General features: G+C 45.2%; 2 protein-coding genes across 5 annotated transcripts in view; both read right to left on the reverse strand.

Moving 5' to 3' along the window:
* Window positions 1-26: 26 nt before the first annotated feature.
* pet100 (PET100 cytochrome c oxidase chaperone) lies at window positions 27-1,398 on the reverse strand. The gene is made up of 4 exons (XM_076266442.1): window positions 1,306-1,398; window positions 799-885; window positions 642-674; window positions 27-521 (listed from the first exon to the last, which is right to left on the reverse strand). Exons 1-4 carry the CDS (start codon window positions 1,330-1,332, stop codon window positions 432-434), a joined length of 237 nt encoding a protein of 78 aa, XP_076122557.1. The 5' UTR covers window positions 1,333-1,398; the 3' UTR covers window positions 27-431.
* A 1,569-nt stretch (window positions 1,399-2,967) lies between these two features.
* The window catches only part of brd4 (bromodomain containing 4), a 41,240-nt gene continuing 21,065 nt past the window's right edge, over window positions 2,968-23,142 (reverse strand). For 2 of the 4 annotated variants that reach the window (XM_076266393.1, XM_076266390.1), the window contains 18 exons: window positions 18,927-19,308; window positions 16,769-16,906; window positions 16,510-16,648; window positions 15,811-16,250; window positions 15,120-15,503; window positions 14,036-14,164; window positions 13,703-13,924; window positions 11,750-11,982; window positions 10,949-11,322; window positions 10,565-10,669; window positions 10,034-10,447; window positions 8,906-9,751; window positions 8,687-8,784; window positions 7,941-8,091; window positions 7,549-7,673; window positions 7,012-7,217; window positions 6,518-6,800; window positions 2,968-5,734 (listed from right to left, as the gene is read on the reverse strand). In XM_076266393.1, the coding sequence (XP_076122508.1) occupies window positions 5,666-5,734; window positions 6,518-6,800; window positions 7,012-7,217; window positions 7,549-7,673; window positions 7,941-8,091; window positions 8,687-8,784; window positions 8,906-9,751; window positions 10,034-10,447; window positions 10,565-10,669; window positions 10,949-11,322; window positions 11,750-11,982; window positions 13,703-13,924; window positions 14,036-14,164; window positions 15,120-15,503; window positions 15,811-16,250; window positions 16,510-16,648; window positions 16,769-16,906; window positions 18,927-19,178 (4,608 nt within the window). In that variant the 5' untranslated portion in view covers window positions 19,179-19,308 and the 3' untranslated portion in view covers window positions 2,968-5,665. The remainder of the gene's footprint in view (window positions 5,735-6,517; window positions 6,801-7,011; window positions 7,218-7,548; window positions 7,674-7,940; window positions 8,092-8,686; window positions 8,785-8,905; window positions 9,752-10,033; window positions 10,448-10,564; window positions 10,670-10,948; window positions 11,323-11,749; window positions 11,983-13,702; window positions 13,925-14,035; window positions 14,165-15,119; window positions 15,504-15,810; window positions 16,251-16,509; window positions 16,649-16,768; window positions 16,907-18,926; window positions 19,309-23,142) is intronic. The other 2 variants (XM_076266392.1, XM_076266391.1) reach the window with 2 other exon arrangements.

Raw genomic sequence — 23,142 nt, forward strand, 5'->3', positions numbered from 1 at the left:
ACACAAGTTTACAACATCTAAATACATTAGGTTGTCAATATGTTCTTACTTTAATGACAATAAAATGTGCATATGTACATAACAAATGTTTAAATCACTGAAAAATAAATAATGCATTTCAGCTTTGATTGAAACCAGTGTGTTTGTATGCATTTGATTGAAATATGAAAAAAGGGAAAACATTTGAAATAACGCAGAAAAAAACATGCCAACTTGATTTAGCAGTCCCAAGGATCAAAAAAATCGTTCACCTTCTGACCCATGACAAATCAGTCTCCTCAATGTCCAAACCTCAATCTTGGCAATACTTTCACCACATAATTCCATAAGCATTCTTAAGAGAATGCTTGCCTTGCCTTCCCTTGGGTTTGAAGGATCCACAATTCAGAAGGAAAACAGCTTTCATTGTCAGTTCCATTTTCAGTACAGACTCAGTCCTGAGACTCCAGGCCCATCTGTTTCAAAATCCGCTGTTCCTTTCTGGCCCGCATGCGCTCCTTAAACGCTTCAAGCTCTTGCCTCTGTTTAAAGTCACAAGTTAGAGGGGGGAATGGCATAAAATTAGTAGGCATAATCTAATCTAACCATCACAATGCCATGATCCTCGAGATGCACAAATAATGCAAATTATTTACACTTACATGCATCTTCTCATCTGGTGGAAAGATTTCCCTCTGACATGTGGAATGGGTGAGGGTAAGAAACGTAGAGAAAACAATGTTTTTTTTCTTTCATTAATTTAATCAATCGGAGATATAGTTTAAAGGTGACTTGACATTTTCATAACAGATGACTAACCTTCCTTTTGACAATGTACTCTTCAAAATACTCAGCTTGGTTTGATATCCAAAACATGGCAACGGGGAAGGACAGGTACAGCATCATCTGTGGAGAGGCTATCTTGTAATTGTTTAATTAACACGGTTCCCTACTGACAGAAACCCGTCTAGCTCTAGGCTATAATAAAGCAACTGCTTCTGAAAAGGTAATATGGACAGAACTGCTGTAACAATATATAAATAACGTTTCAATAAATAGTGATGACCTTTCACTACGCCAGTAGGACTGATTGTGGGTTACCTAACAAACCATGTACATGTTCCACAAAAAACTGTGATCTACTACATTATCTGAAATATATTGCATCATAGATGTTAGCTGCTAACTAGCTGGCTAGCCAAACGTTACTGTTATGTGACCGCTTGCTTCAACTAGGCGGTCATTTGCTGAAGATGATCAACTATAACGATTGTTCATATGACACTAAATGTATTACCTAATATGAAACTGAGAGGCAATACTCACCCTAAAAATCTCTATTTTAACACCCATGTTTACGCATGAAAAAGCAAGCAGTGCACTGCAACCACTCCGCTCTGCTCCAACCTTCACGTTACTTCCGCCTTTTCGACGATGTCTTGACGCTGGATGATGACGTACGTTTCATAACAACACCCCGGGTTTTTATGTGGTTTTAACTTTAGTTAAAAAATTGTGGGGTCTGGCTCATCACTCAAACCCAGTTATATTATAAGCAAAGATATCAATCAGTTGTGCCCCCAACCCTCTCACTGTCTCAAATAACAGAATTATAACTCACATCCACTAGAATTGAACAATAACAATGATATAAAATCAGAACCGTTTTTTTTTTTTTTTTAAGTTTTATGTTTTAAATCTTTTGTGTTTATTATATCTAGTACAGCGTACAGAGTGTCTCTGCTTCGTCATAGTTTAAATGATTTGTGAAAAGGAGTCATGCAAAGACTAGCTTCCATCTTGTGTTCTGTCTCCGAGCTCTCCCTAAAGGATATCTTAGGTCTCCGTCTCCGATTTTTTCTCAGTTATCGACCTACTTTACCACATTGATAAATATCCTATAAGGATCATTTTTACAGAAATTCTTCATGCCTTTTTTTAATTAAATATATCTAATGTAGGCTATGCAACAACAACAGGATTAATAGTTTTAATGGTCGCAATATGGCTTTCAGTGCTACATCACATTTAACTTCAGGTGGACTGTTTCTGACCAAGAGTGGGAATATCTGCCACTTGGGCTCTAAACCTATGGTCATTTGGACCCCTACCGTCGACTTCAAGGCAGCACTGTCTGGAAGGCGTTAGTCAAGGGTTATGGTTGAGGTTAGGTAACATGACGTCGGCGGTGGCAGCGATGCCTTGAAGTCGATGGTAGGGGCCCAAAAAAACATCAAGCATTCTAAAAACACCTGACAATAAAAAAAATAAAAAAAACATGGGTCCATTATTTCCATGTTTCTTAAGTCCTGGCTAATTCTCATCCTACCCATTTTCAGTGACTCTTTGAGGGCCCTGGATAACATTTCATGGCCTTTCACAACCTACAAGTACACATGATTGGAGCCATTGGAGTATGGTATTGAATGTAACTACATTCAACCCTAACCCAAGACTAGGCCGTAAAACCATTAACTGTCTTTGACAGCACCTTTAAAGCACTCTGTCAATCCATCATGCAATACACCATAAGTCTTCTGTGTGTGTGTGCACGCGTGCAGTAGACATGGGTGCACTAGATGTGGACTATGCGTCTAGGCCGTAAAACCATTAACTGTCTTTGACAGCACCTTTAAAGCACTCTGTCAATCCATCATGCAATACACCATAAGTCTTCTGTGTCAGTCATGGTGGAGATGGGTGAAGTCTATTTTCTTATAGACTTGATGGTCTCTTCCAAGTGCAAAATGCATCACAACAGAACATTATCCATGGAAAGGTACAATAACAATGTTGATTTTTCAAGGCCTATAAAATGGCATTTAAAAATAATATTTCCAGGATTTTCATGCCAGTGGTAACCCTGAGCAGATAATGCCAAATGGAAGGAAGAACCCTATAATGAGGAACATCCCATTTCGAGGAGGAACGTAGATCAAAAGATCATAAACTAAAACTTCCAGAACAAATCAAATAAACACACAGATGTAGTTTTTTTTGTTTCCTTTTAATTTTCTATAAAAGAGATGAGTTTATTCCATGATCATAACAGATTGAATCATTGACCTCGATAGCCCACTCACATACCAAACAAGAATCGAGGAAAATGTTAAAAACACGAAACCCCAAAAAAACAAAATGAAACGAAAAGAAAAAAAGGAAGAAAAAAAAACGTGAAATAAAATACCTGAATAAAGCAAACTTGCTGCTGAGCAACACGGTCAGCACATTCTCTGGAGAGTCATATCTATGGCACATTAACATCCAACTCTTACCATGAAAAAGCAAGCACACATGTAAAGGCTTGAAGTAATGAAAAGTGTTCTGTTACTTTACTTTTCATTAGGCCAATGAACCAGTAATGTGTATATATATTTATATATAAAGTTAAACATGTGAACTTCCAAAGGAGAGAAAGGAAAAAATGTGTTGTTAGCAAAGCAACTCGTTCTTTTGAAGTGTTCTTGAATTTGAAGTCACTTCCTGTGCCACAGAAGACCATAACAGGCATTCATACCAACCAACATACATACATACATACATACATACATCCATACATACATACATACATCACACACACAACATACAGTTATGCAATCATACACATGCACTCACACTGACAATAATGGTTAAGTGTCTGTGCCAACATGTCCACTTAACAAAAACTGGGGGGAAAAAAAAAAATACCAGGTACATAGAAGTCCAGCTAAAACTAGATTTTTAAACCTGAATATTGTAATTGGGTAAAATATAAAATGCTGACTTTCCTTTTTTTGCCTTTTTACACAAGCTCTCCCCTTAAACCCCACCCCCTCCCCTTCCCAAAGCCTTCGGCCATCCGGCATTTTCCCACCCTTGCCCTCCCCAACGCAATATATGCCAACTAGAATCGCAATACGATACAGGCACTGGAGAAAAACACCATAAGAGAAACTCTGAGGATCCGCCAAGGTTTCAAGTTGTGCCCCCAACCCTCTCACTGTCTCAAATAACAGAATTATAACTCACATCCACTAGAATTGAACAATAACAATGATATAAAATCAGAACTGTTTTTGATTTTTTTTTTTTTTTTTTAAGTTTTATGTTTCAAATCTTTTGTGTTTATTATATCTAGTACAGCGTACAGAGTGTCTCTGCTTCGTCATAGTTTAAATGATTTGTGAAAAGGAGTCATGCAAAGACTAGCTTCCATCTTGTGTTCTGTCTCCGAGCTCTCCCTAAAGGATCTTAGGTCTCCGTCTGTCAAAAACCATCAGCTGTGCTCAACATAGCCAAACAAGCTAGATGTTAATGCTCTGATCCATTCTAACAATGCTGTTGGGTGAAAATGAACCAGTTTGCAGATAGAAAAGAAAAATACAAAATTTTGCATCTCTTTGTACAACAGACATAAATGTTCAAAGTTTGCTTGAATTAGTTTACAAAAAAATCAAACCAAAGGACAGCTGAGCAAGAAGGCCCAGTGTAATGGAGCTCTCCTGTGGTAGTTACGAGCTCTGCACTAGGGTGAAGTGAAATTATGGAAGAATGGATGCATATTTTATGAGTTTTGCCCTCAATTAACACTTGTAGGGAGTAATGCATATATTAGTCTATTTACTATCAGGCTAGCTAGGCCCATTGGGTGGGGGACTGGACAAGAAAAATATATTTATATATTAAGAAAGACACAAGTTAAATGAAGAATTTCAAGACTAGAACTTCAGCATAAAAGGAAATAGTTGTTTGGCATAGACATAGATGGAGAATGGCATTGATAAGAGGGTTAAAATATAAAAAAAGAAAATGAAAAACAAAACAGTAATCATAGAATAAGAAAATACCTTTTTACAGTAGATCCAACATAATGAAAAAAATCTGCACATTGTAACACTCCTCTCTGGTTTGTAAATAATGGATCATATCTTTGTTCATACGTCCAGGTCAGTGAGTATACTGTTGTATAGTACATTTGCGTGTGTGTGTGTGTGTGTGTGTATATATGTGTATGTGTATGTGTGTGTGTACAGGTCAGAGGCGTAAGGCAAGCTGCACCTCCTCCTGAGAAGTGACAACCCAAGATTTCATATTTAAGTGCCCATCCCCATCCTGCAATCTGCTTGGATGTGTCCAAAAAACAAAGGGGGAAAAAAAAGTGAGAGAAAAAAACAAAGAAGCCTCTTGTCTCGTTGAGCCCTCCTCCCAAGGCGCATGGCAGTTCTTGGATGCCTTAAACGACAGGTAATCAAGAATATTTAAATCATTATCGGAATCAATCGTCCGCTCCATGGTGGTGGCGTCAGCCCACTGCTCCTCGCTCTGTCTCACAAAGCGCCGCGCCGATCAAGTCCTCCTAGGCCCTTGCTGCCATGACAACGTCACATCCGCAGGAAAATGAAGTCGCATAGAGGCGGCGGCGGCGGCAGCAGCAGTCAAGCTAAGGGGCTCCCCACCTCTGTGCGCAGGAGGCCAGGGCCGTCCTTCAACTCGTGGATGCAGCCTGCCTCAATATGGCAGGCTATTTTCAGAGGTTCTACGGGGACCAGTTCAGGATTCGTTATTCCATCGCCCTGTGTGTTTACGATTTTCGTTATCCCATTTGTTTTTTTGTTTTTTTAATCTCCCCCAAAGGAATTTGCAGTTTGTTTATTGTTGTTTTTTCATTTATTCCTTTCAGTTCTGCGGGAAGTTAAAATCATAATTCTCAGAACAAGTTCTCCTCAAAGATGGCCATTAAATCACTTTGGAAATTCATGTCAACCATAGCTGCCATCTGAAAGAGAATAAATCATTTGCATATATATCAAACACTATAATAAAATATTAACATATCACGCACAATATACACATACAATAAAAGTAAATACATTATTCATATCCATATGCATATTTGAGTATGTGTACAATACATACTATACTACATAAATGAACAAGACTGCCAACGTAACATGTCAAATTTCGGTCCTGTGTTTCACAAAGGATTGTATAATTTCTCAATGCCCACCAAAAGTTTATTTCTCACTCTTTTTTTACGATCTGTAGCCATTGTTGTACTGAATCCAGTCATTTTCTTTCCCTTCCATAAACTGGAACTGGAAGATTATTCCATGTTGCCTTTCTGTTTTTCTTCAGTGTATATACATCTCTCTGTGTGTATAGTACATGTGTGTGTGTCACGACTCTCCAAATCCTCGATTTGATTTAATTTCTTTAAATGTGAGCACAGTGAAATAAAAAAACACAGAATGATAATTTGACTGTTTTAGCACACTCCGAAGAGACACAAGGTTAGTGTTCATGACATATTAATGTGCATTTTACCCCTTTAAGTAATTCCGGACTGTAACTAGAACTTCTTATCATTTGCAAAGTTGAGTGACTTGGTGTTAACTGGTGTGAATGAATGAATCACAAAATTTTTCCACACTAATCATTTCAGAGAATTAGAAGGCAGTTCGCATTTGTTTGTGCTTTTTCCCCCTCTTGGTTTTACGTGACATTGGGGGTGTATGAGTATGTGAGTGCGTGTGTGTGTGCGTGTCATGGGGTAGCTCACCGCCTCTCTCCTCCGGCGTTCCTGCTCTCGGCGGCGCAGCATCTCTCTCTGATGCTGGTCCAGAGCACTCTGGCTGGCGGTCGGAGGCGTCGGGGGGGCCTGCGTGGGCTGGGGGTTGGCCGGCGAGTGGACCTGGCCCTGCGTCTGCGAGTGCGACGCGTGCTGCTGCTGCTGCTGCTGCGGTGGCTGCTGGGCTGGCTGCACCTGTGGTGGCTCCTGTCTCCGACGCGGCTCCTCGTGCTGCCGCCGACTCGGCTCCAGCGAATCCTCCTCATCTCGACCCCTGAGGAAGGTCACACAGAGGTCAAATGGTCAAAAGGGTCAAATTCCCGATTGGGTGATTATTATAGCATCATATGTTTATCATAGAGTCATAGTTACCATCATGACAACACAGAAATTCTGTTTTTGCCAACATGATCAGAAAAACAGCGGCACTAAAATACTTAGTAATCTTTTTTTTCTATATATATATTTTGGCCTCTTATGCTCACCGTAGCTTCTCCTGTTCACGGCGCTGGCGGTCCTTCTCGGCCTGCTCAGCCTGGGCCTTCAGGGCCTTCTCTCGCTCCTCCTTCTCGCGGGCGAAGCGGCGGAACTGCTCAAAAGAGTCACTCGACGACTTGAGTGCTGACGACGGCGTTGAGGTCGACTTCTGGGCCAGACTCGACCACGAGCCCATGTTCTTTAACTTCACGTCCTGTCCAACCATCACAGGGGGGAAAAAAAACGCATCTTTCAGTGATGATTTCCCACACACATGCTAAACAAAATTAGAATTCACAGCCAGTGGTACAAATCATATGTCAAACACCACTTTTGTGGCAGAAATATTTTAATTTCAATTGAAAGGTAAACAGTAGTAACACTAATGATTCAAAGACAAAAACTTTGAAGAGGAGAAAAAATGTGGTATAGCTAGCTACAATATTTTCTCATATGTTGTGTCTATGTCATTAGCTTGTGCATAGGTCATTCGTCTCCTCCAATGGTCTTAAAATGTGATGTGATGCAGCAGTCCCTTGACCCACCTGTACCTTTTTGGGGGCGACGGGCGTTTTGGGCTCCTGTTTGAACTTGTCCTTCTCTTGCATTGAGGGGGGCAGATCAATCGAGCGGATGACAGGCCGCGAGCTGTCCGACGACTTAGGCTCCCCTGTAAACATAACCGATGGACACTATTACAATCAGGGGCATGATGGGCACAAATGAATTGGGTGGGGTGGGGGTGGGGGTGGGGTTATGTTATTTCTATTGAGTATAATGTTATTGTTAATGTTATTTTTTGCACCAGAGTTAAAGTAAAAAAAAAAAAGTGAATCAGCCACACACACACACAGAGTCAGACACAGACACACGCACATATTCTCTAGAAGAGCAGTCTTGAAGCATATATTGACCCAGAGGCGTTGCGGTTACTCACTCTGTTGGCCGTGGACAGGTATAACCTTTGGCTCCGGGTGCTTGTGGGAGTCCTGGCGCATGGCGGGACTGAATGGCTCCCCCTGCATGACTGGCGACGGGGGCAGCTTCTCCTCCTTCAACGCGCCCAGAACCGAGGGAGGCCTCTGCTCCTGACACAACACCACCAGAGCGTCAGTAATACTGAGCAGAATCAATCAGAAAATACCCATACACTCACCAAACACTCATACCCACACACTGACCAAACACTCATACCCACACACTGACCAAATGTTCTGCACAATTAAACAATGAAAGCCTCTGGACAGTTAGGAAACCCGCCGATGGGTGGTGTTGTGTCAAACTAAGCTGGCAGGCTACTGATCAGAGCGCCGTTTTTAATACCAGTGGGTCAAAATTCTATCTTTGTAACGTAACCGCTACAGGGAACACCTGCACAGAAAGCAGAAATGTACTCCAACAATCAGAGTACATGTTTACATGGGTGAATTTTGAATCGATTGGATTGTCAGAACGGAGTACACCACTTCTGTCCATCCGACTGAAAATGTAATCAGATCAGGCTGAATCCAATCGCCTGACGTGTTGACATGAGGCATTTATATCCCGATTGAGCCATTACTCTGTTTGTAATCAGACTAAACGTGTCCATGCAAACGGGGCTAATGTTGATCAAAGGAGTATGTGCAAACATTAGGCCTAGCACACGCACGGGAGATTAAGATTAAGGCCGCTGTGACTCACCTTTTTGGGTTGCAGGTTGTGTGGGGGAGACTGGTGCATGGGCTGGTACTGTGAGATCTGGGGGGAATGCATCATGAGAGGAGACTCCCTCAGGTGACCTGTCACAACACAAAACAAGACACGAGTTAGCATTCCACAGAGCAGCGTGCATGCATGCCCTCGTGCCATGGGAATGGGTGCAAGGTGCCACTGTCGGGCACAGAGAGCTCTGTCCCTTACCGGTGTTGTAGGGGTCTGCCTTGTGTTGACGTGGAGAAGGATGCTGTTGCTGAGACTGCTGTGACTGTGGCTGCTGCTGCTGCTGCTGCTGGATGATCTGCTGTGCTTTACTGGAGGGCATGGAGACTTTATGCGGCGCTGGCTGTGTCTGATTGCTGGGCATGGGACCCTGGGAGAAGCCCATCTGCTGCTGTTGCTGCTGGGGATGTTGTTGTTGTTGTTGTTGCTGCTGCTGCTGCTGTTGCTGCTGCTGCATGTGTCTGGCCTGATGCTGCTGCTGCTGGAGCTGCTGGGTCGGGGTCTGCGACTGTGCGGGGAGCTGCGACGGAGCCAGCTGGGATTGGACCTGCACGGACTGAAGCAGAGGAGGCTGCCCTGCCTGCTGCTGCTGCTGTCTATTAGGCAGGGACTGCATCAGGGAGGCCTGTTGTTGTTGTTGTAGTTGTTGTTGTCTGCCCTGTAGGTGCTGCAGGTAGAGCTGCAGGTTGGGGGTGAGGGGCAGCGTGGGCCCGGGCTCCTCGTCATCCTCCAGCAGCATCTGGGGCGGCTGGGAGGAGAGCAGGCCCTGCGGGGTGAGGGTGGGCGGGGAGAGCGGGCGCTGGCGCAGGGGCTGCGGGGGGTGCATGAGGTGAGGTGGCAGGTGGTGCTGAGGGGGCTGGGGCTGGGGGGGTGGGGGCTGGGACTGGGGCTGGAGCTGCTGGGGCTGCAGGGCCTGCTGCGGAGGCGGGGTGGGGTGCTGCTGCTGCTGCTGCTGCTGCGACATGGTCTGCTGGGGGGGCTTGGGAGGTAGAGCGGCCGCCCTGTTGCTGGGCCGGGAAGGCTGCTGAGGCATGGCGTTGTGCAGAGCTGAGCACAGAAGAGGAAGGAGGAAGAGGAGGAGGAAGGAAAAAGATGGAGAGGAGAAAAGAAACATTCCTTGTCAGTCATAGGAAAGTATTCCACTCATTTACATCCTAATTATAAACAAGGTTTGAAATGTTCCCTTTACAGGTATTTATCCGTTAACATGGCTAAGCGGGTAATTCAGCAACTATGGCTACCATTATGAGTCTAGCAAAACTGATTAAAGATAAAGAGCAGTCCCTTAGTTGGAGTAAGGCAGACAGAAGTGTCCTGCAGGGGTTTTACCTGGAGGGGGGAGTACGGCGTGCTGATTCAGGAAAGGATGGGTCTCGGGGGACACGGTGCCGCCGGGCTGCGGTGCGCCCAGGTGCGGTGGCGGTCCGGCGGGGGACGAGGACTCGCTGGCCTGGTGCGACAGGTGCATGAGGGGTTGCCCGAAGTTGGGCAGGGAGTCAAACGTGTTCTCCAGGAGCTGCGAGGACTCCAGGGCGGCGACGGGCTGCGGTGGGGGCATGTAGGCCACGGGCGACGGGTGCTGGGGCTGCTGCTGTTTCAGCTGGGCCATGGGCTGCAGCACCTGGGGCGGGGGCAGCGGGGCAATGTGGGGCTGGACCAGGCCGGGCGCCAGGGCCTGGTGGTGAGGCTTCTTGCCCTCCTTCCCCGAGTGACCCTTCTTCTTCTGCTTGGATACCATTCCCACTAAAGAGGCCAGCGAGAGTAAGTATAGGAGACCAACACACACACAATGTGCACATCATTCTAATCCTCACAAGAGTGCCTAATGACCTTTGACCTCTGCAGTCGTGTCAGTCTCACCTGTCTCGGAATCTTCACTGTCTGAGGAGCTGGACTCACTGCTACTGCCTGAGTCAGAGGAGGAGCCCTTGGTCTTGGTGGCACTCAGGGCTTCCATGGTCTTTTCTGCAAGGTGAAAAAGCAATGAACCGTCAGCATTCAACATTAGTATAAGCAATTATGTTTTATATGGACTATCTCTGTTACGCAACAGAGTTAAATATTCAAGGATCAAAAAGTACCAAAAAGATCAAAACAAAGAAAAACACAGAGTTAAATGTTTAAGGACCAAAAAGTACCAAAAACACCCAAACAAAACAAAGAAAAACGCAGAGTTAAATGTTTAAGAACCAAAAGTACTAAACAAGAATAAAGTAAAACAAAAGAAAAAACAGCACCACTAACCTGGAGCCTTCCTCTTCTTCCGCAGGCAGGACGAGACGTATCTCTCCAGCTCTCGCAGCGTGGAGGGCTTGAGCGTCTCAAAGTCAATCTCGATCTCGTCGGGGTTGGAGTTCTTGAGCGAGGGCTCGCGAGACTGGATGATATGCACCACACGGCCCAGCTTGTCCCCGGGCAGCTTGTTGATGTCTAGGCTCAGCTGACGTTTCTCCTCATACGTCATGGGCTTGCTCTTCTCCGGGCCGCCTGGACCCCCAGGGGCCCCGCCGGAGCCCAGCAGGTCCTCCTCCGAGTCCAGGCTGGGCACGGGCTGCAGGGTGGGGGGCATGGGGCCCGGTGGAGGGATGGAGCGGTTATTCTTCACACCGTCCTTCTTACTGTGGGGGGAGAGAAACAGAAATAACAATAAGGATAATACTGCTAATTCTGACAAATGTACTGTAACTCAGTGTACGATTTATTACAATTAGGCTTAGTACTGATTGAAAATATTTTTAAAGTATTACAAAAACAAAAAATCCTTCATGTTTAATAAAACAGTAACAGGGAAGCTACACCAGGAGTGTAACTGAAGCGTTCCATTTGCGTTGCTTCTGCTACAGCAATTTGCTAACCACTGTAATCAATGAAAGTAGCTACACCAAACGTGATAGTGGCGCGTACGTTCGGAAAAAAAAATAGACCAGTCTTCTAAAATGGAATTTACGCGTCACGAACGGAACGCTACAATTACGCGCCTGGTCTAGCTTCCTTGTAAGACAGACAGCCAGAGAAGAGAGAGAAAGCGTATCTGTGTTGGCTTACCCAGGCTTCTTGGTCTTCTTAGGCAGTGGGTCCTTGTTGTTCTTGCTCTTCTTGGGGGGCGGCAGGGCAGGGATCGGGGGCTCGGGGAGCTCGTCCAGCGCAGAAATGCCTCCTCCTCCCGTCTTCTTTTTGTGCTTGTCCTTCTTCTTCTCCTTTTTCTCCTTCTCCTTCTTCTTTGGTTTGCTGGCCTGGGGCTGAGACAGGGCAGCCAGCTGCTCATGGACGGCCTTCAGCTGTGGACAAATCGGGAGGGGGAGACGGTCAGCAGGGGCTCCTAGCAACAGGGGCGGACAGCCTGCACGCCTACAGTGTTATGACTTGACTGAAAGTTAACAAGCTAATGTGATGTCCAGTACAGACAGACATTTTCAGCAGTTCAAGGGCTTTCTGGACATTGAATCAAACCAAAGACCTTGATTGTGTTAGCGCCCTTGAAAGTAGAAAAACAGCAGGCGACATGAAATTATTTTTTTGTTGTCCTGAACTGCAGTGACAACCACGTGAGCAGGTAACCCGTGAGCAAGTTAAAAGTTGCTGAGCAGAAGTCTCTCTATGATTTAACCCTTAGAACCCGATTGACGCAAAGTGCGTCAAAAAACACACCCTTTCTTCTCTGTTACATTGCTCCGGAACGGTTCATCGCAGCGAGATGAAACCTTTATTGCACGACAGAGCAGAAGTGGGGCTTTCCAACGAGACTACACACTTGTCTGTACGATCAAGTATGAAAATTAAAAAAAATCATGAAATTAAATCAAATTGCATCATATTTACAGTCTATACTTCTCTGCATTCACCTGCACACACATTACTCTAGTTTGAATTACTCGCGAACCCGTGATCGCATCGATATGGCAAGCATATCAGATGAAAGAGGGGGCACAGGGCTATCCATTGGTACCATGTTTATCGATCCTTCTGGCTTATAAAACCAGACGAAGTGACTGCAAAATAATAACGTCATGTACACAAACCAACGCTGCACACTCATTACTCTCGTTTGAATTACTCGCGGACCCGTGATCGCATAGATATGCCACGCATGTCAGATGAAAGAGGAGACTCAGAGCTATCATTTGATACCAAGTACATCCTTCTGGGTTATAAAACAGACGAAGTGACAGCAAAATAATAACTTCATATAGCTGGACTTACCCCATGTTTGTGTCTGTTCTTGTGGCAAAGCATGTTTATAATCCAATGCTATCATGTGTTTCTCTATGGCAAAGCATGTTCATATTCCGGTTTTGAGATCCTAGCAAATTCCTGCATGGCATCCAATTCAAGGCTCACATTGCATCCCAATTTGTTCAACAAATAAACACCTTTTTTGCCTTTACTTTGTTCATGGCAATGCAGTAAAGACTTGAGAATTATTATGACTGCATACACACAGGCATGCAGGCTAACACGCAACCTCGGGTCAAGTCAGGTCAGATCAGTTCGTGTCACAGATATGGAGCGCAGAAAGGTCATTTTTCATCACTAAATAAAAAATGGCATTTATTTCCGTAAATCACACAGCAAATATTTCTGTAAATTGCTCAGCCCCAGAGTATCCCTCCAACATGGCAATTATATTGCCCGATTCAGGACAGTCTGCCCTACACACACATGAAATGCATGTAGAGCTGTGAGCTTGCAGTGGTGAGATACATGTCGAAATATAAGAATTTTTATAATACACTTTTTATATTTTAATTCTTTAAAAATCAAAATAAAATCAATGCTAGTATTAATACATGAAATGATGGCAGATCTGAATAGCCTAAACTCTCCTGAAAAAAACAATATATAATATATGTGTGTGGCACTTACAATGACCAGAATAAATCCTTATGAATAAAGGTAGTGAAAATGCCCTAAAAACAGCTTAGGGTTCTAAGGGTTAAGACCACTGTTGTTTGGACTGCTGAGGGGCGTTAACAGGCGTTAGTTACTACACTCTCCCACCTGCTCCTGAAGCTCAGCCAGTCTCTGAGCGCGTTCCTCCTCAGAGTCGTCCGTGGAGGAGTCCGACTCCGAGGAAGAGTCGCTGGAGGAGTCCGAGGAGGACACGGGGGCCAGGGGAGGCTGCGTCTTGATAGGTGCTGGGTGAAGAATGGGAGCCGGCGCGGGAGTCAACATCTCCTCAGGCTCGTCCGGCATCTTTGCAAAGCGCATCTCAAAAACGTCCTGAGGAGAGAGGGCCGAGGGAAACGTCAACGCAGGGACGTGAACTGGACATGATTTTATCAAGGCACAGAGCTAAGAGGGAATAGGTAGGTACAATTGGGAGACAAGTACCTGTAGTTTCCGTGCCATAGAAACCACTTCATGGTCGGGAGGGTTGTACTTGTAGCAGTTGGAGAACATTAACCGGACGTCACCTGCAAACTCCTGTGCGTCCCGGTACTGCCTGTTGTCCAGTTTAACCTGCAGCAGGAAAGGGCATTTAGTTATGTCTTTACCACAGTAAGAGGAATGTTTTCACAAAATCTGAAAAATCTTCATTCAAGCGAGCTTTATTATCTGTAGGCAATGAGAGGCAATCAAAAATTCCATTATCGGATCATAACAATCTGCAGAGTACCATATGATATGTGAAGCATCCATCTTTTTATTTTGTTCCAACTTAAAGAGGCCCTATGCAACAATTTTAGCAAAAATGACCTTAATTATGCAGGTTGAGAGTCGTTCTGATGGTTCTACAACACTTTTTGGGTCGTTTGGTGGGTGCTTCGTCTCCCCCCTAGTGCTTCTCCGCGGAAAAACCGAATATGCAACTTTCTGGTCCCAAACCGAAGAAATCCGGATGTGACTCGGCGGAAGGCCTCGAAAATGTAGTCAGATTGTAGTTTCTAAGAAGACTGCAAAACGGACTCCGGCTTGGCTTTGTTGCTGCTGAAATTGTAAGTAGCCTACCCTTGGGTGAACTTCGTTTTTGTAATGTGGTTTGATAGTCTCTTGAACAATGTGTTTGCTCGACCGTTTTATTGTGAGCCCTGTATGTGTTTAGCTTGGTTTCTTGATGGCTAGCTCGCTAGCTAGTGGGGGTTTAGCGTAGCAGTCACTTGCTACCGAAGCTGCAGGGGGAGCTATGTCGTGAAAAATGCAAAAACCCAGAAACAGCGAAGGAATAACCAGACTTGCATAGGGCTTCTTTAAAATATTTAGTTGTAGTATGTGGAGGGGAAGCTATTAATATGCAATTAATGACACAGGAGAGCTGTCTTTGTTAGTTAAAGTTAAAAGGAGTTTGTTAAAATTTGTGAACATGACAAAATTAATTTTGTTTTGGGGGCCTGCAGAGCTGTGAGAATTGGAAGAAAACCAATCAAAAGCTTCTGAGCCAATAGCCCGTCTCGTACACACCCACATGAACGCTCACCTTGATGGTGCTAAGGTCCATGGGATGCTTGATGATGTCGTGGTAGTCGTGCAGGCCCAGTGCATCCACGTCCACGGGCTTGTAGAATGGCCAGGCGTAGGCGGCATGCTTCTTGGCGAACATCTCCTTGACGATGCCGGCGCAGTAGCGCATCTGCTCCTGCTGCTTGGGGCTGTGCGCGCCGCCGCCTGTGGCCAGCAGGCCCAGGTGGTGCTGCGAGTCCGGTGCCTCCTTCTTGGGCAGCTTGGTGGGCCGCATTGTAGCACCCCGCAGCGTCTTGCCCGACTTGGACTCGGCCGGCGAGGACTCGCTCAGCTGGTCGTTGGCCGTGGGCGTCGTCGTGTCTGCTTTCCGCTTCTGGCTTCTGGGAAAACGTGCTGTGAGCTAGGGACGAAGGAAGAACTGATCAGACAAGCCATGTCAGATATAGAGTGACTACTACTAATGAAGTAATTAGGATTCAGATTCCACTACAGGTAAAATAAACAGAAGCTTCATCAACAGAAGGCAAAGGCAATTTGCGCATTTCTGTTAGGCAATTCTCATCATTACATATCATCTTATGTGTCATCATCTTGTACTTTTGTGCTGCTCTGAAAAAGGTCAATATAATTCACGGTCTTTGAGATATCAACTGAAGGTGTTTTAATAGATGTGTGGAGTGGGCTCCCTGGCTCATCTGACCACTTACTTTGGGCTGCGGGAGGGAGACGCTCTGGAGGGTGGCCGCGGCGCACTGCTGGATGGGTGGGGGCGGCAGGGTGGTCTGGGCGGGGGGAGGAGGCACCGACGTTATGATGGGGGGCGCCTGGGGGGCACAGTCCAGAGGGCCCAGCGAGTAAGGCGGCCCGAGCTGGGGTGCGTGCGTAGGGAGCATGGGGGGCACTCGCAAGGGCATGGGCTGCATGGCGGGCTGGGGAGGTAGCTGGGGAGGCAGCTGGGGAGGTAGCTGGGGAGGCAGCTGGGGAGGCAGCTGGGGAGGCAGCTGGGGAGGTAGCTGGGGAGGTAGCTGGGGCGGGCCCTGCGGTGGCGGGCCTCGGGTCTGCGGTCCCGGGGTCATACTGGACAGTCCGCGCGTGTGGGGGGTTGTCGACGGGGAGTCCATGCCGGAGCCCGGTTTCAAGTTAAGGCCTGGATATAGAGAGAGAAGGGGGGGGGGGTGAGAGTGAAAGAGCACAGAAAGCAGGAGGGAGAAAACACAAATAAGAGCATGAGCCAAGCTTCACATCCATGGGGAAGACAGTGAGTCACACGTACATCACACGCGTGAGTAGGCAGAGCTTTCAGGTCACAGTGGTGAGCAAGGTCTCCCACCAAAGACTGAACTCTGACTGAACCCCACACACACACACACACACACACAAAACACACACACACGGGGGCGCCATACCTGGATCCCGGCTCCTGCCGCGGCCACGACCTTTGCCCGTCATCACTGTGATCTCCGTTTCCTCTGTGGGCATCTCGGAAATCTTCTGCAGGAACATCTTCTCCAGGGCCTCCGCCATTAAGACAATGTCGTCCCCGGGCTGCAGGGGGCGACACGTGATTGGGTTCAAACCGGTTCAATAACACCCACAAGGCTTTTACCAGTAGAACAGTTTTGTATGAATCGATGCCTGAAACTGTGGAAGGAAAAGGTCCCATACCTTGTTGTAGATGTAGCAGTTGGTGAACATGGTGTTGAAGTCTTGGATACATTCTTGGGCATTAGAATAGTAGCTGTTCTCTAGCCGCTTCTTGATTGTTCCCATGTCCATAGGACACTTAATAATCTTGTAGTAATCCTGCAGGACAAGTAACAAAAAAGCCGTTAAGAGAGTAGGGCTGAGAGTAGGGCTGTGCAACTAATAGTCAATTACGACTTGTGACGATTATCAAAACATCAACAAAATCTTATACTTATTTCGCTGAATTGCCATTTATATAATAGGCGAATAAATCTTTTTCCGGGTCCAACGGCTTTCAAAGCCGCTCGGTTTTTTCCACTATTCAGTGTAGCCTTTAAGAACATTGTCATCCTACTACTCACTTGTTGCCTCAACCTAATAAAAATCCTATTTTTCGCGGAAGCCTGCACATAATCCTTGATTGTATCATCTGGCTGCACAGCTATAGTAATTGCTCTCTTAAAGTTAACCGGTTTTGTTTTACTCCCAATAAAACGGAGGTGATGGTGACAAGGTTTATAAGTTGCAGAAACTGGCTGGCTGCGCTAGTAAACGTTTTTTGACCAAAAAGATGTTGGGCCCGTGACGTCGGACTTAACAACCGAATACTTTGCCCAGACCTGCCCTTGCTTTTTTTTTTTTCATCTATTTTTTTTAAAGTATATTTTTTTGGCCTTTTATGCCTTTAATTGACAGGATAGTAGAGAATGACAGGAAGTGAGTGGGAGAGAGAGTCGGGGTGGGATCCGGAAAGGACCACGGGGAGGGAATCGAACCCGGGTGGCCGGTGTACGGTGCAGGTGCCCCAGCCAGTTGCGCCACGGCTGGGGCCAGACCTGCCCTTGTTACTGACTGTCCTTGCGGTCATAAACCACAAAGGCCATGGCATGTGTTCCAGCTGCACCCATTATCACTCTGTATGTATTCCTCTTCCATAAACATGACCTTGCCAAGATGCGCGGGCTACACCAACAGCCATTTCTTATAATAAATATTTATAGTGTCTGACAGAGTTATCTGAAAACAAGCCGGGAAACTTTGCATTTAAAATCTGTCCACTTTGTTGGCATGTCTGGTCTGTACTTCCTTACATAAGTTCAGACAAGAATTTGCTGCTGAATGTTTGTGGTGTGAGAGTATATCATAACTTTGACTCTGTATATTAAACTAAAGAAGAAAAATATTTGCAATGATGTTTACAAAATCCAAACCCATTTACCCATTTTATTGCACTCTGAATTTGATAAATTACAAGGTAACACTCAGATAACACTGTCCACAACTACACGTCACATTACACATTCCTCAGGCTTGTGACGCTGGCAACAGCGTGGTCATCACATACTGAATGAACAGCTCTGCTGGCAGCCTAGGTACTCCCACTTTAGGCTGAGTTATACTAGCCAAATGAAATACACAGTTCTTAATAGGGTTTACCACAGATAGTACATGCAATATTCTGAATCTTGCAAGTTGTGGGTATGAATAACCTTGTTTGATCTTAATTTGTTTTATAGTATAGCAACTAATTTGTTCTCAAGGGGCTAATTTGTTTTAATGTGAAAACAATTATATGTTTGTGTATGTAGTATTTAACATACAGTAGGCATTTTAAACTTGAGTGGTTATTTTGTATTACTACAAATAAAAACATGAGACCAGATCCAGCATTGATGCATTGAAAATCGTTTCATAATCAAACTATCACAACCAAATCGAATCATGAGGCCAGTGAAGATTTACACCTCCAGTGTAATCCTAGTAGAGGAACACTACACGCTGGTGCTATGGCCTTATGGTGTACTCATGACACGTCCGATATTCAGGAATTCCGCCATCCGAATCCGTAAAAATGACTTGAACGCAAAGTTTTGAAGTCAGGATTTTTAAAGTCGGGTCTTCAGAGTTTATGGTTGTGAATGAAGGCAGTATCAGTGCTCTGAAGTTTTAGTTTCAGTGGTGTGGTGTTTAGATCTCACAGTTGTAAGTGGTGTCATTCTCTACACTCTCTTCTTTTACTTTTACACAACAAGCCTTTAACCTTCCTACACTTATCCTAGAGATTTTCTTTTTTTTTTTTAGTTTATTAGGTTTTAAAAACACTCAAGGCAGAAAAGTGTATTAAAAAAATACTCACAGGCAGGCTGAGTTTGACTGCATCTACAGGAGCTTGGAAGGGCCACGAGAACTGGTGCTTCCACAGGGACTTGAGAACCACCTTGAGCAGGTACTGCAGCTGGTTGGTCTGGCGCTTGGGCCGAAGGGGGTTGGAGGTCTCTGGGGCAGGCGGGTTGTGGGTGGGGACCGTCGGCTGGGCAGAGAGCTGCCCCTGGCCACCACTGCCGCTGCTGTGACCAGACATCTGCGCTGCGTCCAGACCGTCCCCCATGCTGGCGAGGTGCGGTGCGGGCACAGGGGCGGAGGGAAGGCCGGCGGGACACCACTCGTTCAGCCGCGAGCCGGGCGCGGGCTCCACAGAGAGAGGACCGCTGATTCCATTGCACTCCTCGCTGGGCTCTCTGAAAGGATGGAGGGAGAGAAGGAGAGTGTAAGAGGGGGAAGAGAGAGAGGAAGAGAATGAGGAATGTGGAGAAGGAGGAAAGCAGAGAAAAAGAAGAGGCTGTTAGAGATTACAGATCACTGGATCTCATGCAGAACTCTGCTGCTAGACTTTTAACTAAGACCAAGAAAAGAGAGCACATCATCCTTGTGTTAGCTGAACTGCACTGGCTCCCTGTTTCCTATAGAATTGATTTTAAGGTTCTGTTAATTACTTACAAAGCTCTAAATGGCTTAGCATTTTCACATATCTCTGAGCTTTATAATATCTTATCAACCACAAAGGAACCTTAGATCTTCCAATGCTAATATTTTAATTGTGCCCAAAGTGCTCCACAAGCAAAGCGTGTTGTTTTGTTTGTTTGTATTATTACATTTTTCTTTATTATTGTGTTAAATGCTCCAAATGTAAAGCACTTTCAGCTGCATTCTGTGTATGAAAGGTGCTATACAAATAAAGCTTATCATTCATTACATATGCACAGCCTCACAGTTGGCTTCATACCAATCATTCTCAATCCATCATGATAGGGGTGCACAGCATATACATTGTTTTCTCCCTCTTTTTGTTAAATAAATAAATAAATAAATACATTTTTCTTCTCCTTTTTAAGATGTTGTAGGTCATGTCTGTGTTGTCTGTCTTCTGAATCTGAATGGACCCTGAGTCTGGCAATAAAAGTGATACAGCCTAATGATGTGTTGCGTTTCTTCGATAAAGACGTGCCAATGTTTGCTGCTTGTCGTCCTGTCTCACCCTTTCTGCACAACCCCGATCTGTACTCTTTCTCTGATTCTGCAGAGATCTCTCTCAACAGCAGTTCTATGAACAGTTGGCCAGCTAACAATATACTCAAACCATAACTGAACCATTCGCCAACAATTTGTATCTTTTGATAGAGTTTTCCGTTATGTACTTCCTGGTGGGAAACGGCTAAGAATAGCAGTCTCATATTGAGCAACCAGAAGCAGTCACAGTTGTCCAGTCTCTCTGACCTGATGTGGCCTCACTTCAGTTGTATTTTTCTGTAGTTAACTTTCCGTAAAATATCCTATAAAGCTGCAAACTTAACCTACTTAGGTACCAGCACCAGGTTTATCAAATGCCAACTTGGTCCCAGCCAACTTCAGAACTACTGTAAGTCGCTTTGGACAAAAGAGTCTGTAAAATATCATAACCATAAACATAACCATACCACAGAATTTTAGAACAGAGCAAAATGTGGCAGAATGTTATAACAGAGCAATTAGCCCAGTCAAAAGTGCTTCACATTTTGTCAGTGGTTACTTCACGTGTTTGCAATTATAACCCTGATTACAGTCTGCCATCAAAGGTCATATTTTCCCAGGAACAGATTAGCTACCCGTATGCATTTGATTGCAAATACGCATATAGCCTAATTCACCTAAATAGCTCCATTACATTAAACAAGAAAATAACATGAAATATATATACATAGCCAGGTATAAAACACCAGTATATATGACATATCACTAATCAGCCTTAAAATACCAGGATATTAATTTATAATATATTAATAATATAATTTTGATCAACATTGCCCAGCCCTACAAGACCATCAACATATAATGTGCATAGAGTAAATGCATCCATTTGAGTGGATCCTCTTCTTTGCTACCATAGTAAGCCTCCCTACCACCATCACTCTCCATGTGATCTGCAGCATCCCTGCATGAGCTGACATCGTCGCCAGCAGCAACAGACATATTGCATCCGTTCCCTTGGGAACCACCACTTCCTCCCAGTTCCTTTCTTCCTCTGCAATAGTTTAGAGCTCTGTCTCTGTGTGTGTGTGTGTGTGTGTGTGTGTGTGTGTGTGTGTGTGGTCGGACTAATTTTAGATTTTCTCTTATTATGCAGTATGGTCATGGAACAGAAATTGCCACACCTTCCATAAATTGGCTGACCATGAGGAGAGAAATGACAGTTCAGTCTGACACCTCTGTTGCCCCCCCCCCCCTCCCCTTTTCTTGAAACCATTACATTGCATGTATATTGCCATGTCAACACAAAGTCTTTGCATAGTTGAAATGCATCAACATCTTGTACGGCAAGGCTTCCTGCGGCCTTACTCACATATCACGGATGAAGACAGAAGACATCACAAAGGAGTCTGGCTGTTAGTGCAGCAGAGTTGCACCTTGTGTGTCTGCTAGACAGTGCGTGTCTGTTTTCTGTTTGTGTGTGTGGGCTGACAAACACTCCAAGGCTATGCTGGAAACAGGAGTGGCATGCCCTGGGGCTCACATAACTGATCTCTTAATGGGAGTGGAGGGTGAGGGAGAGGTCACACTCACTGCAGGGGAAGCAGCAGGGATTGCCACGACGCAGCACAGCACAGCACAGCACAGCGCACTGTAGCCATGGGGGCAACCTCAGGTCATGCCACGGCCTCCAGGCGCGGCACAGCACAGCACACCACAGCACAGCGCACTGCAGCCACGGGGGCAACCTCAGGTCATGCCACGGCCTCCAGGCTCCTCAGGGGAGTTCTCACTCTCTCAATTATTTCACATCGAAAAAAAACAAACAAACCTGCCAGCGATGCAACTCACACTGGCACTTGTGACGAATGCAAAGAGAGGGTTAAGGGATTGGGAACGTGTCTCTGGCTCCTGGGGTGGTGATGACTGTGCTCAGCGGCTTCTGAGGCCAGAGTTATGGGGTCAGGGGTCAACAGGCAAGAGAGACCTTGATGTGGTGCTGCAATTCTGTGAAGCATCGCTGTGCTACGGATAGAACTATAAGTGATCTATCTAAGGGAGAGCTGGCATTCACTTAATGGCGAAAAAGTACAAAGTTAGACAACAAACAAAGTGTCTTTCAAAGCTATTGTGAGACTAAAACTGAAATAAAGCTATCGTGAGCACGGAGTTGACCTACAAATGTTTGCTCTTAGGGTCTTGCTTCTGGTATTACATTAGCAAATAGATTTTGATTCCTTATTAAATTAGCTCTAGTTAGACTTCAGACCTTGCATTTTACCCATAGTTTAAATTACGATCCAGTTTGTGAAAGAATGTAAATCTCACAATGTAGCACAACAGATATTTTGAGAAAGGTGTCCCACTTACATAACATTGCTCTTTGAAAAGGCTGGCCAGTTTCACCCGAGTAGGAATCATCTAGGTGGGTTCCTCCTACTCTGCCTTGTGTACATATCCATAGACTAGTGCACAGTCACATAAGAGGCATAACTACTGGATAACTTTAAAACCGTTATCCCATAAGAATATTCCTGAATGTGCTAATATGAGCCACTTAAAACTGCCACAGGAAATAAACGAGAACAAAGTGTCAGGCCAGTGCACAGAGCACTGTGTAGCACGAACACCACAAGACAATAGAAGGCAGCTTCCGTTGCTGTCATTGCTAAAACCTCAAAACACACGTCCTGACCCCAAGTGATGAGAGTGATCAAAACGCAGCGAGCTGAAAGCCACGACGGACGACAACCGCTCAGTTATCAAATTACGCTCACGGTGAGCCAGTTCACAAAAAGGCACTTGAGGCTTGGAGAACTATTATCAATGCGATGAAAGAGTGATTTTTTCCCTCTGGTTTTGGCAGGGCTGGCCCTGCGGTCTGTCCCGCTGGCTCTCTCCAGTTCTTGTCTCCCAGGAGGCTTCAGGATATGGGAGGTTTTTTCTTCTTCGTCTTCTGCTTTTTTCCCCTTTTTTTATTCTTGAGGTTAGTGCTGGTCGTCATCATCTGGCTCTAGACGAAGTAAGTGTTCCACTTCCCCCACCACCACTCACACACACACACACAC

This window comes from Alosa pseudoharengus, unplaced genomic scaffold (genome assembly GCF_046254945.1).
Source record: "Alosa pseudoharengus isolate Yale_2024_CS ecotype anadromous, Long Island Sound unplaced genomic scaffold, YU_APseudo_1.1 YU_APseudo_1.1_scf_4, whole genome shotgun sequence".
NCBI lineage: Eukaryota > Metazoa > Chordata > Actinopteri > Clupeiformes > Clupeidae > Alosa > Alosa pseudoharengus.